The sequence below is a fragment of the Eurypyga helias genome, unplaced genomic scaffold (genome assembly GCF_000690775.1).
Source record: "Eurypyga helias isolate BGI_N326 unplaced genomic scaffold, ASM69077v1 scaffold37582, whole genome shotgun sequence".
NCBI classification, from domain to species: Eukaryota; Metazoa; Chordata; class Aves; order Eurypygiformes; family Eurypygidae; genus Eurypyga; species Eurypyga helias.
In genome coordinates, this window is record NW_010234854.1 from 25,274 (window position 1) to 38,869 (window position 13,596).

Consider the following 13,596-nt stretch of genomic DNA (forward strand, 5'->3'; position numbering starts at 1 on the left):
TGATTTCTGGCAACTAGGATGAAGGAAAGTCAGAAGGGCTTTCAACAGAAACCTCCCCTGACACAGAAAAAGAAGCAGCACTAGCCATCACGTTCTAGAGACTGGAATAGTCTTAAACAGTATTATCTCTATTGATTAATGCTCATACAACAACAGCCATACCTCATTTCTAGTAAAGGGTTAGGAAGTAACCACTTTCAGAGGGTTTAAAAAAAAAAAAAAATCAGGGAAAACGAACAAAAAAGACCCTCTCCAAAGTCTGTCATGCAGAAAAAAACCCGAACAACACTACTGTATTGATAAAGTAAACATTAAAAATATTTTGCAATAAACAAACAAACATTTCAACAGCTTTACAAAGCAATACTTTCTCCTGACTGCAGTGAATGCCAGAAGCAAGCCTTTCAAGGCCACCTGTAAATACAAGAACTTCAACTCGTTTCAGCAAGCCAGATGCAGCTGTGGTGATTAACTTGCAAAAAAGACATGTTCACCCCTCTGTAAGCAGTAAGCACCAAGAATAAAATGCAGAACAATTCTGACATTTTTACAAGATTATACAAATCATTGTTGTTTTCAGAACAGTTAATCCTTTAAGGAAGAAATCAGCAAGCAGAAGTTCTTTCCTTACTGTTTGTTATCAAGCTACAAAATATTTTAAATTCCATTACTGTTATCGACATCAAAGAAGTATGCAAACTGTTAGAACCAGTCTGTGAAAGAACAGAAACCGTAATGTTCTGAATATTTTAAATACTATGCAAGCGATATTGACCGAGTTTACATTTTCACCCCCATTATTTCACAGCATTCGTCAGAATCACAGTGAGAATAAACAGAAAAAGAACACTGCAACATACCTGTGTGACCATGCTTTGTATATACGTGGTTGGATGCTGCTGCTTTTGTTGAACAGCACTTTCTATTGCTACTTTCGCTACAGTGCTTGGATCCGCTCCAGCTGGCACAGCAACCATAGTTGCACTGCAACCAGCATTGTTGGGGTCACTGATTGTAACAATTCTAACTCCTACTTTATTTGGAATTCCTGGAACAGTTTCCCTGTCATTATCCTCTGCTGGCCTCTTTACAGTTTTGCATTCTGCTGTGCCATTAGTAGACCGAACTTCGGATGACAGGGTAGACTGGGACACTCTAGGTCCTGAGTGTGGAACTGCTATGATTTGATGCCCCTGTATAACAGAGGCTGTAGATTGTGGTGAGACAACTACACTTGGGCGTTGCTGAGGCACATCTGAATTCAAACTTGAAGCTAGAGGTCCATTAGGTAAATCAGTGTTGGTACCACTAAGTTGCTGGGTTAACAGTTTTGCAGCCTCCTGTGTACCGCTTACAACAGGTGAACTACTCAAAGTTAATACAGGCCCATTAGAAATTCTGTCCCCTTGATCACCTTTGGCAGTATCTTGCTGCGTGGCATCCAAATTCCCTTGTTGTTCCACTGAAGATATCTCACCATTTCCTACATGATTGGAAGTTTTGTGATTTGGAATGTTTTTGCTCAAATGAGAACCATCTGCTTTATCAAAATCACAGATTCCATTAACTAGGGGCTTCTTCAAATCACTTTTAATTTCCTGTGTGTCCATTTGTTCAAAGTTCTGCTTTCCAGGAGCTCCGTCCTCACCCATTTCTAATGATGGCCCGTTACTGACTTGCAAGCACTGATTGGCCTCATTCTGAGTTTTCCCTGAGTTAGAAGGAGGTAGACTGGAGTCACTATACTTTCTCCCATTTAAAAGACTTCCCACCTGCATTTCATTTTCTTTTGCATCCCCATTGCTGGTGTTTGCAGCTCCTCTTCGGCAGGAAGGATTCTCCATAACTTCAATTCTACGTTCATGAATGTGTAAACCTGTTGCTTCCTTTGCTTCTTCCTCCTTTTGGCAAATTATTTTATCACCTTTGAATGGGGGAGCAGCAGTACACGGTGATTGTCCAGCTGAAGGTGCTTGAGTAGCTGGAAGTGTTTGCACCTGTAGCCCAACGCCTGTCTGTGCTCCACTCACTGCGAGAGTTGCATTTCCCTGACTCACAGTTGCAGTAGCGAAACTCGTATTTGGCACAACTGTTATCGTAACCTGGTTGCCAGTAGTCCCTTGGAAAATAGTTGCTGGGCTGTTTGAGATCAACTGGCCTGGCAATATCTGTAAATTGGAAATGGGGACTGTTTGTACTGCCCCTTGGGGCTGGATCGCACCCGGGACCAGCTGAACATTTTGCTGTCCAACTAGCAGCTGCTGAGCTGGAGACTGTCCTTGAACTCCAAAACCTGGCGTCTGGTTATTGGCCATCTGATAAACCACCTGAGGGCTTGGAGCTCTTGCATTGTTAGGTGGAGGAATCTGTGGAGCTGGGAGTATAAGCTTCCCCCCTGGAGTTGAGGGGCCTCTTTTTGGAAGAAGCAGTTGTTTTATCAGACTAGACTCACCAGAGTTAGGCTGGCCAACTCCTGTATTAGCTTGTTGCGACTGAACCTGCATTTGTATCGGCTGTTGTACCTGTACCTGCTGCTGCGACGATGCTGGTGAATGCTGCTGCTGCTGCTGCCTCTTGACAGAGAGCATCTGGCTGACAGTAGGAGGGGGTCCTTGTGACTGAGGAGTGGTAGATGAAGATGACACAACTGTAGGGACTTGATTATTTGTAACCGGACCTGGGGATGGTGAAGAAGATGGAGTAATGCTCGGCTGGCCAGTCAACTGGACAGTCTGACCAGTGGGAATAGAAGCTGGATTAGCAAGCACTATCTGATGGATGGCTGGTGCATACGTCTGACCTTGCTGAGCCGGCTGGCTTACAATCACTACGCTTTGCTGGGATGGTGGCGGAGGCTGCTGCTGCGGCTGCATGGGCTGCTGTACCACAGCAGGCGGACCTTGCTGAGAGGGCAGAGGCTTTGGTGCAATATTCTGAAACCCTACCCTAGATGTTGGTGGGTTCTGGACGCCTGCAATTGTAACCACCTGCCCAGCTGCTACTTGGAAATTTTGAACGGTGGTGGCAGAAACAATGTTGGAGGCGGAGGTTGTGACGTACTGCTGCGGGGCTATGATGACTGTATCCTGTTGCTGGTTGCCAGCAGGGGACTGCTGAGATGACGTCTGCCCAGGCTGTGATGATGTGATTAGCTGCTGACCCTGTGAAACTGCTGAACTGCATGCTGGTATGTTTTGTACTCTGCCAAATATATGACCCTGAGGTACAGCTTGCTGAATTACCGTAACAGGAGTGCCTGAAGGTATCTGTCCTGGCACCACTGCGTGCAGTGGGGACTGCTGTTGAATTACAGGTTGGTGGTGAAGCAACGTTGGAGAACTAACAACAGTAACAGACGGCTGTTGTCCTGTAGTGCTGTGGTTTTGATTAGAAGCATGTGGTGCTCCTCCTACAGCAATAGTAACGGGAACTCCAGACTGGGCAACAGAGCTCTGTATAACTGTGGCCTTCACTACTTCACAGGGTATTGGACCTTTATTCTGTATAACAGTCACTGGAGCGTTTTGTTGCTGCTGTGTATGAAGAGAAAGATTCTGTGGAATTCTAGAAACAGTCTGTGCCACAGTATGAACACCTTGAATTGGAAAAGACATCTGTGTTGCTGTCAAAGTTGAAGACTGGTTAATAGGGGTCCTCTGATAGTGATTTCCTACGCTTGGTAGCCCATGTGGGATTCCTGTTGAAATAAACACAGTAAAAGTTTGGAAGCAAAAACTATTTCAACACACATTAACATTACACATTTTTAAAAATCTGAGGCTTGAATCTGTAGTTCTGTATGAAGCAGTTTCTCTTCTCAGCTATAGCACGTATGAATTACTGATGCAGCAACAATGGCTTGTCTGCCGACTGACGAGTTTATGGGTTACGTGTCAAATATGGAAACGGCATGCAAGTACACACTGCAGTGCTGCTGCTAACGTTACTGAATAACATCAACCAAAACACGTGGTCCTGACTTCCAACACTTTCAAACTATTTTCAAAACCTTTTGTCTTTTATTGTCATTTCAGAATCAATGCAAAATATGTGATATTTAATTAATTTAAAAACCTGCTGGCGAAGGAGACGAAGACACATCAGGAATTGAATCAACCCGGACAACTGGGGTAGACGCAGTTGGTTGCTGCTGATAGTACATCTGAATGGGAAGTGGTATAGCTCTCCTTTTCACTCCTACCACATGTATATGTGCTTGACCATTGTTACTTGGATCTTCTACTCTCTTCACTGTATGATTTGGAAATACAGTTCTGCCAAACACAACACAGATTTACGTTAATAAACCCAGTAACTCAACCATCTTGCAGTGGTTTTGTCTTAATTAACTGTCCTGTGTGCAGAGAAACTGCAGTAATGCCTGCATATCTGCAATACAGCAGGATTCTCCAATAGCATCTGAGTATTCATCACTAACTAGCAGATGGATGACCAAAATCTCATACAAGCTAAGTGAAAACTACAGTACCTTCAAAAACTACTTCGAAAGAATTAAAAGGACTATAAGCAGAGAAGGAACTCTATCAAAGATCCTGAAACAGAATGAAATAAAATTAAACATACTCTAAACATTTGTTTCAATTAAAATTCCAAAACTGGTTGTTTTTTCAACCTCAACTCAGTAGACCTTTTCTCAAAGAAATCTAAAACTATAGGGTAGTATTGAGCACACAAATTGCTTCTTTATTGTTGCATGAATTTTTGTCTTACCGTAGACATTTATAAAATCCAGTTGATGTTAGGATTCCACCTCGAGCTAATTTACTACAGGTAGAGAGGTATTCAGAGTACATTTCCGCTCTCGAGACTGAGAAATCAAGATTCACCTCAAAATGTGCATTTAACCTGAGGATGAAAAAATAAACCATAAAGCAAAATATAGAGTACTTTTAAAAGGGTTGTTAAAACACATCTGTTTGTATCACAAAGACTTTTGAGACCTCATTAACAACATGGAAAACAGCATCTTAGTATACTGTCTTGGCAAATGCCTCTTCCATACATTCTCCTTCTCACTGCCAACACACAGGACTCCTAACATGACTCAGCTTTACATGCATTTTATTTACATAAGTAATATGCAAAATTTTCTCTACGTATGCCTTTTTTATTGTACACTTAGAAACAAAACCAAAAAAGAATGCATTGCTTGGCGACATCTCCTCTCCACAGCTCTATTCTTATTTCTTAATGATTCCACTTTAGTAAAAGATGGACTGAGTCCTAGCTAATGCTTCATCAGAAATTTCTATCAAAGGTCAATGTTTGAATCAAACCCAAGATTTTGTTAACTGATCTGCTAATGGAGCCTTACTTTAAAATACAAGTAAAACCAGAGACAGAATAACAATCTCAAGCCTGTCATTCTAATAGAGGTGGGAAGGCAGAGAGGGGACTGGGATTCTAAGAGAGCACACACAGAAGCATACACACTCTCATTCCTGGAGTCCCACTCTACACAGACAGCAATAAAATGCTTCAACAACCTGTTCTGCCTAATGTTCAATTTCAAAGTATTTGTATCTCCTACAGACTCTCCAAAAGCACACAGATCATCCAACCCACAACCAGGAAGCTGTGAGAAAAGGAAACATTTTCTTATCAGTTTAATTATATTTCTTTCAGACTCGTTATTCCAACCCAAAGACATGGGAATGGTTCATCCCCAGCAGCAAACGGAGGTAAGTAACAACTCTCACACCATGCTCAAATACCAGTACCAGAATATAGGCTCAGACAGAATAAAAATACTTTTTAAATTGTCAGCATTTACTATAAGGTGGTAAAACTTTGGAAAACTACACTGCATTTCTCCTTTGTAGAGTCCTACACTCCCAATATAACTGGATGGTTGAAAAGAGAAAAAGCAAATGATTACATGCTTTAAATTGTTTTCTGTCACAACCAGTAAAGAGTAAGTGTAAAGCCCTTTCTCCTGCAGACGAGTTACCATTTCATTATCACAAAAATTGAGATCACACTGTATAACAGAAAGTCTAGGTGTTAATTATATTTGGCATTTCAGACAAATGACCGTCCAGTTGGGTATGTCATATCCGGCTGACACACTATCACTGGTACTGGCAAACTGAAGATACTCAGGACTCATAATGGTAAAATGAGATCTGCGATTAGCACTCTGCTGTTGCACGCACTTACCTTAAAAGGACTCTTACTCTGGCTAAGCTGGCTAATAATATATCCAGGAAGGCCAGTTTAAATACCTTGTCTTTCTGCTGCTTCCAAGAGATAGTAACTTTTCTAAATTCTACTGTTACCATTTACTGATTTTCCCACTTCTCTCAACAGGAAGCAATGACTAAAACATCCCACGAGAATTTGTATGAAAGACACTCCATGTTAGCACTGATGAAAATGCTTGGAAGAGGCTATTCCTCTGCTCTCAAATTGCCAGGTTCTTTTGGCATCACAATTAGTATTTAAGGAGAATTTTCATGACTAGATGTTACCTACCTAAGACTAGCTGGGGGGGGTGGGGTGGGAATAGCATTCAACACTGCAAGCTGCAGAAGCACAGAGAGTCAGAAATAAAGCAGACACATTCCAAATCTTCCCGATGGATACAGTGCTGTGTTGTTTGTTTCATTATTTTATGATATTTGATGGTACTGCACAGTTGCAGCATGGCACCTACCCATACTTATTTTTTAACAGTCAAAACTTCTGTTTTACATTTTATACCGAGTGCCAAGTTCACCTTGCCTACATGTCTAGTGCTCTCTATAGTCGACAGAGACAAGGTGGCACCAGTAAGCAATTTGTAATCTCATCAGAACCTAGGCAGGCGAAGGCAATTTGTTTTACTACTGGGGGAATCTCCCACTATATTAATTAAATGTTGGCAATTTTTTAGAAATTTAGAAAACTAAATTCAGCTACAGACCAACATGCAGTTCACTAAATTGAACTGTGGTGATACCAACTGAGGTATCGCTGTTTATATGTCTAAACATGCATTTTCTCAGTCTTTCAGCAGTGCACACTATTAACACTGCAGCGTGCAAACAGAAACATGGGAACAACACCAGTTGCTGCAGATTCCTGTTGGGATTTTCCCCCCATACAATTAAAGCTCTGCTGGAAGTATAAGTGAAACTAAATCATGACCTAAAGCACTAAGCTTTGACAAGTTCTACCCACTTCATCTCAGCCCTTGTCTGACCAGTGAGACAACTGATGAACACAGGCATTGTCGAGCTGCAGAGGTGGAAGGGTCCATCACGAACCGATTAATACAAATATTTATAATGTGAGTAGATTTATGTAAATCAAGTACTTCAGAAAGATCACCCCCAGTCCACATGAGAACCACAGGCAGAATAGTTTCTCTCTAAGTATCTGACAACAACAATATTAGCTGAAAGCAAGAGAATTTGGATGGAAATGGTTTTGATCTTCCTTAACTTGCTTAAGGTTCACAGTGATCACGTAAGAGTTTTGCAGGGCCCAGCTTCATAATTTGACAATGAAATTTGTACTGGTGCAGTAATATAGCATGACATTACCAGAAGAAAATTCCTGTAAAACAGATAATGCTGCCTGACAATCTGGGAGGGGGAATCAAGATCAGAGTTAAAAATCAAATTAAATACTATTCTAAGAGAGAAAACAACTAATTTCATCAACTATTGAACAGTGAATATTCTGGTTGAGTTTTTTCTTTCATACTTCTTCAAAGGAATGACAGAATGGTTTTGCTTTATACTTTTCAGAAAGACAAGTCAACAGTAAATAGAAGCAAGCTAGAAAATTGTGTCACATGAATACAGGCATTTTTCCTTTTCTTCTTCATTAAAATTACTTGAATAGAAGTAGACACTTACCACTGACATGCAAATTTCTCACTGTCTATTTCTACTATTCCTGGTGGTGGAGCAACATGTGGTGCAGTCCTCGAGGCTGTGGAGAACGTGGGGAAGAAAGAAGAACTCACTGAAACAATTCTCCTGAATGAAGCACTTCAACTCCATGACTTTCACTGGCACAGTTTCTCTGGTGTTCATAAGCAAGGATGTACCCAGATAAGGCAATTAACAAAGGTGCACTAGGGAGACCTGGAGTACTGTGTGCAGTTCTGGACTCCTCAGTTCAAGAAGGACAAGGAACTACTGGAGAGGGTCCAGCGCAGGGTCACTGAGATGATGAAGGGCCTGGAGCACCTTCCATCTGAGGAAAGGCTGAGAGAGCTGGGTCTGTTTAGCCTGGAAAAGAGGAGGCTGAGGGGGGATCTTATCAGTGCTTATAAATATCTAAAGGAGGATGGGGTCAGGCTCTTCTCAGTGGCGTCCAGTGACAGGACTAGGCGCAATGGCCATAAACTGGAAACCAGAAGGTTCAGCCCGAACACGAGGAAACAATTCTTCACTGTGAGGTGACAGAGCCCTGGCACAGGCTGCCCAGAGAGGGGGTGGAGTCTCCTTCTCTGGAGACTTTCAAAAGCCGCCTGGACTTGATCCTGTGTGACCTACTCTAGGTGATCCTGCTCTGGCAGGGGGGTTGGACTAGATGATCTCTAGAAGTACCTTCCAACCCCTTCCACTCTGTGAATCTGTGACTACAGACTTGCACCACAGTTTACCAAAGCGAAGCAGGGCATGCCAAATCCGGAGCCACCGCTGGCGTGCAGCGATGCCATAAGCACTTAGTGAGCAACAGCTTCCAGATTCCCAGTCATGATCTCAGTACTTTAGAGTACTGAACACTATTTAACAGTGGCACAATACTCCACCAGAACAGGCACAAATACACAGCAATTATTTTTCCAATTCCTAAGCAGAAGCAAACAAAGAATTTTATGACAATGTCACATCGTTTCCTTCTATTCACTCTTGTTCATCTCCTTAGTCATGTTCTTTTCCAGTCACTTTCGCTGTGGTATCTGCACCCACTCCAGAAACACTTTGACACCCAAGCCAGTGACTGTCGTAATGGTTTTCTCCACTTTTTCCCCAGAACAAACAGCTATGACCCATCCTGTGTGCACATGTGGTATACTGCTATGTGCTTTTATTAGTAAGGACAGAATGAGGTACATATGCAATTCCCCCTAACCAGTAATATCCAGCTGTGCCAGCAACTTCCAAAGTGCCAGTATTTAATCCCAAAATAAAGCTGCAAGCTTTAAACAATAGTTAAAATTTGGTTTGCATCACAATAGGCTGTTTAGAACATTCAATAGAGGCATGATTCTGTGTCTATCTCATCCCTGCAATTCTATCAAATACTATGTGTTACTGCCCAATAATATTCTGTATAAAACACAATACAAAATGGACCTCTGATTCTCTGCAAGTCGTGGGAAAAGTCTAGAATGGATACTTTTTCTTTCCACTGACTGAGTTAAAATAAGGAGTGTACATAACTTTCAGTAAATGTTAAGATTAGCACTAAAACTAAACATTGAAAACTATCAAGAGTCTTTTAAAGCTTGTTTCAGAACAGTTTTGGCTAGTGCCAAACTGGTTTTGTGTTTGCTTTGTGAACCAGTCTCTGAAAAAGACAGCATGTGTCACGGCATAACGCTATCTTTATTTACGTAAATTGATCAGAAACCTACAGAAGACAAAAGTCACACATGCCGTATAGGACACCTTGTAGAAGAGTATGTTCTCCTGCAGTGACACTAACCTGGGATGCCTGCTGCGTGGGCCTGTGAAGAACCATGATCCATTACTGGTGGTCTGACATCAGGTACTCCTTGCTGGCTAACGCACTGATGCTCAACGAGTTTTACAGCAGTAAGTGCATCAGGTCCAAACATCTGGATGTCCATAGAAACCAGACATACTAATGTATCTAAAGTATTAAATGTAAAACCGACAATGACATTAGGACAAGACAAATGAGCGCTGCTGGGACATACTGATTTACTTTAGAATTGCCCTGAGTTTAAAGAAAACAAGCCTCTGCATGCTTCTGTAGATTTATTTTACACAGTTCCCTCACAGCATTAATAACAAACAAACAAAGATTTTAAAAAACATTTTTTTCCAAAAAACAACCCAAAAATGTACTTCAAAAGTTTTAGCTTCCTAAGTTATTAGAAACCTAATTTTCTTCAGATTTACACACAGAGTAAATGTTAGTAAAACTGCTTATTCTAATATCCATCCCTAAACTGCACACACATGTGATCAAGCCACCTTTTAATCACTGAACATGACATATTCTTAAGTCTTTTTTTCCTATATAAGAGAAAGTAATAGGTTTTGCCTCTCCCTTACCTATGCTCTTCTCTACTTTAGCAATCTTTGAGCAGGCCACTTCTCCCATTTCTGTGAGCATGTATAGCACTTCCAGTGCCGAGATTACAAGCAGCACATCTGGTAGTGTGAGATGACATATGATCTCTTTATAGGATTCTTGATCCACATATTCACAAATTAAAACACCGTTATCTTCGGCCTTACAAAGATTTGCCAAGATTTCCATGCCTGAAGAACAAATACAAAATAGTTTTAAACAGCAATAATTACAATTCTACTTCAACAACAGAATAGCTAAACATCTTACCTCTCATTTTTAAAAATCTATCCCTTGACATGAGGCATTTTGTAACAGTGTGAAACATTAGATGAGTAGTTTTGAAATCAACAGGATCCAAAAGAAGCTGATGAGAAAGAATAAAAAAAAAAAAATCTATGACTAACACTACCCATATAGTGCTAATTGCTCAAACACTTAAATTTGCATATCAAAATATAAGATTCAAAAGTGTTTAAGTGACATTTGTGTTCACAAAACCAGAACCCTGTGAGCTTTTTATTGTGCTAGCATTTTAAGCTCCCTCCTCCTTTTCTACTCAGAAGCAGCAGTCTAATACACACACAAATATATTTTAATATCCAACAAAACCACAACTTGAGAAATTACAAACATTCCTTCCCAAACGCTATCACAATCATTCATCCTGTTTCTACTGCTTCTCAATCACAGCCCTCAGACTTAATAATATGTAACGTTCTCTTATTCAAGGGAAGCTGGATACCTGGTAATTGAAAACACCATCTCTTTTTCAATATTCAGCACTGGACCAATACTTCAAGTTTCACTCTCCAATACCTACCCATTTAACTTATCTGTTATATTTTAAAGTATAAGGAATATCTGAACATATCTACATATAAAAATCTGTATAATTTACCTGCACAATGATATAACATAATGAAATTGTGTATTTTGTTACATTCAAAGCTCTTTGAAAAGGAAAGGATGCCTCACATAATTCAGGCAGTATGGCCAATGGCATATGACTAACTTACTGGTGCCCACTACACCCAGCAAAATACCCTCTACTACCCCCTTTTTCACACTTACTATTTTGAAATTATATCTAAAGGTTATAATTATGAAGTGAAGAAACTAGTGTACAGTCTGCAGGATTTAACTAAATTTCTTTCTTCTTTCTGGAAAACTAACTGAAAATTATGCACTGTATCTTGTGTCTCCCTTCACCAACGAGTCTTCTCCATGTGTGATTCTATTTAAGCAAATCAACACATATGGTCTGTATTTTAGGTTTTGCCCTAAATACTTGTTTTCAAATTGTTATTTACAGATTCAGAGAATAATTTATTTCCTGCTTCACCCAACGATCAAGGAAAAAAGTAATTAATTTAGTTAACACTAAATTAATGCTTTTATCAAATTATATTTTAATTGTTCTGTTTTGAAGCACATTACCTCTGCTGCAATATTTCCCAGCGTGTCAAGCCCCAACTGCCGTAGAGAAATAAAATGACTATGAGCAGAGAGTAGCAGGAACCGAAGACAAGTACGATTAGCTGCCAAAAGTTTAACATTTCCCTCTTCAAAAGAAAGATTACGTAAAATCACTGCAATCTGAAGTACCCGCTGCCCTTCAATATCATTAATGCCCAATTTGCGAGGTGGATGAAATAAGGATTCCCAAATCCATTCTTCTGATGGAATATCTAGAAAGTAAATGAATAAATTTTAGTCTTTGCTATATTTACCAACATGTATGTATTAAGGTTAGTCAAGATGTCTCACCTTGAGATTTGCTTCTGTCAGAAATTAGATCACGAACTTCAATATCCTCAACGATATCCTTCCAAAACTTAAGAAAGAATCAGAAATACACTTAATATCTAGGGGATGGTGTTTCTTTACATATTAATTATTTCTATTACTTTAAAATACTGAAAAATTATTAAAAGGATTGTTCTTTTAAAATTTCCTAGTACCTTAATTCATCTGACAGTAACAATCTTTTTCACTCATGGGATCTGCAAGACGTTCAGTACTTTACACCAAGAAAGTCTTCCTCTCAAGCATCAGAAGTACACATTCACAATCAACCAACACTACCACAGGAGTACTCTGCTGAAGCACATACTGGCACTATATGGACATTTTTCCACAAATAATTAAGAAATACAGCAATAGTAAGAGAAAAACCAGTACAGTTCATCCTCCATGTCCTACAAATGCTGAACTAAAGCAGAAGATGGTGACTCTTTTAGTTTCAGTTAACCCTAGCTTCTGCTAGAATTAACTGTCAGATTTCTACCTGGAGAGACTTCTTAAAGCTTCTGCTATGATTTCCATATCATCATAATTCAATGAGAAGAGAGAAAGAACAACCACGATCACCAAAAACCTTTATAAATATAAGCAAAATAGAATGCTTCAGCAGACTGGAATTTAAAATGACTTGACAAATACATGGTCTGATCTGTAAATGGTTGTTTTGTTGCTGGTCCTGTTGAAATTTGAGAATTAATCAAGGGATTAATTTTGCAGGCTAATAAATATACACATTATGATGCTTATTAATAGAAAATATATACTGATACATACATTATGATGCATATATTATAATAAAAATATAAACATTCCTTTCAATAATAAAAATTTATACATTCCTTTGACCCACTAATGAAATACAGCTCCTCTTTTGGTTATGATCACAGAATAAAGCCACAAATAAATCTGGATAAAAAGGGAAGGATGGGAAGTACAACCAGCTGAACAGCAGGAGAAATTTTGCTATGCAAATGTAATTACTAAATTACAGCATTCATACCAAGCTTGACACTATTATTTTCTTGAAAAATAGAATACTACAGATTTTCTAAATTGGAAGGAAAATAATTTTATTTTCCATTGCAATGTTGCTAAATGACATGCGAGTGCTGTTTAGTAAAGAGGATTACTTGCACAGAAAGGATTATTACCTCATTTTATTAAAGACAAGAACAGCCAGATGAAAATCTAACTTCTTACTGTTTGTGACAAACAGATTTTTCTAATTAATGCTGAGGCTATCATCAGGAGTCACAGAAGATCAAGGTATGCAGGTAAAAATGGCAGAATGTACTTCATTTTGAGCTGCCTTTACTTGTAGAGAAGACGACTATTAAGGAAAAGGCTTCAGTCATTATTTTAAAAAGCAACAAATACATTGCCTGGAAATTTACCAGTCAGTACACACCTCCTTTAGGATGCTTCCTTTTGGAAAAGCAATGAAGACAGTAAGCCTTCACATTTCATATTTACTTCATATTTACAGAGTCCTGCACTTGGGTCATA

The 13,596-nt window shown here is 39.5% G+C and overlaps 1 protein-coding gene across 1 annotated transcript in view; it reads right to left on the reverse strand.

Annotated features, from left to right (window-relative positions):
- Positions 1-12,127, reverse strand: part of ARID2 (AT rich interactive domain 2 (ARID, RFX-like)) — a gene marked incomplete at its 5' end in the record, with an annotated part of 33,984 nt that extends 21,857 nt beyond the window's left edge. Inside the window, 9 exons of the mRNA XM_010146579.1 lie at positions 861-3,697; positions 4,075-4,274; positions 4,732-4,866; positions 7,866-7,941; positions 9,670-9,837; positions 10,266-10,475; positions 10,555-10,651; positions 11,725-11,975; positions 12,055-12,127. Of these exons, the coding sequence (XP_010144881.1) occupies positions 861-3,697; positions 4,075-4,274; positions 4,732-4,866; positions 7,866-7,941; positions 9,670-9,837; positions 10,266-10,475; positions 10,555-10,651; positions 11,725-11,975; positions 12,055-12,127 (4,047 nt within the window). The remainder of the gene's footprint in view (positions 1-860; positions 3,698-4,074; positions 4,275-4,731; positions 4,867-7,865; positions 7,942-9,669; positions 9,838-10,265; positions 10,476-10,554; positions 10,652-11,724; positions 11,976-12,054) is intronic.
- Between the last annotated feature and the right edge of the window lie 1,469 nt (positions 12,128-13,596).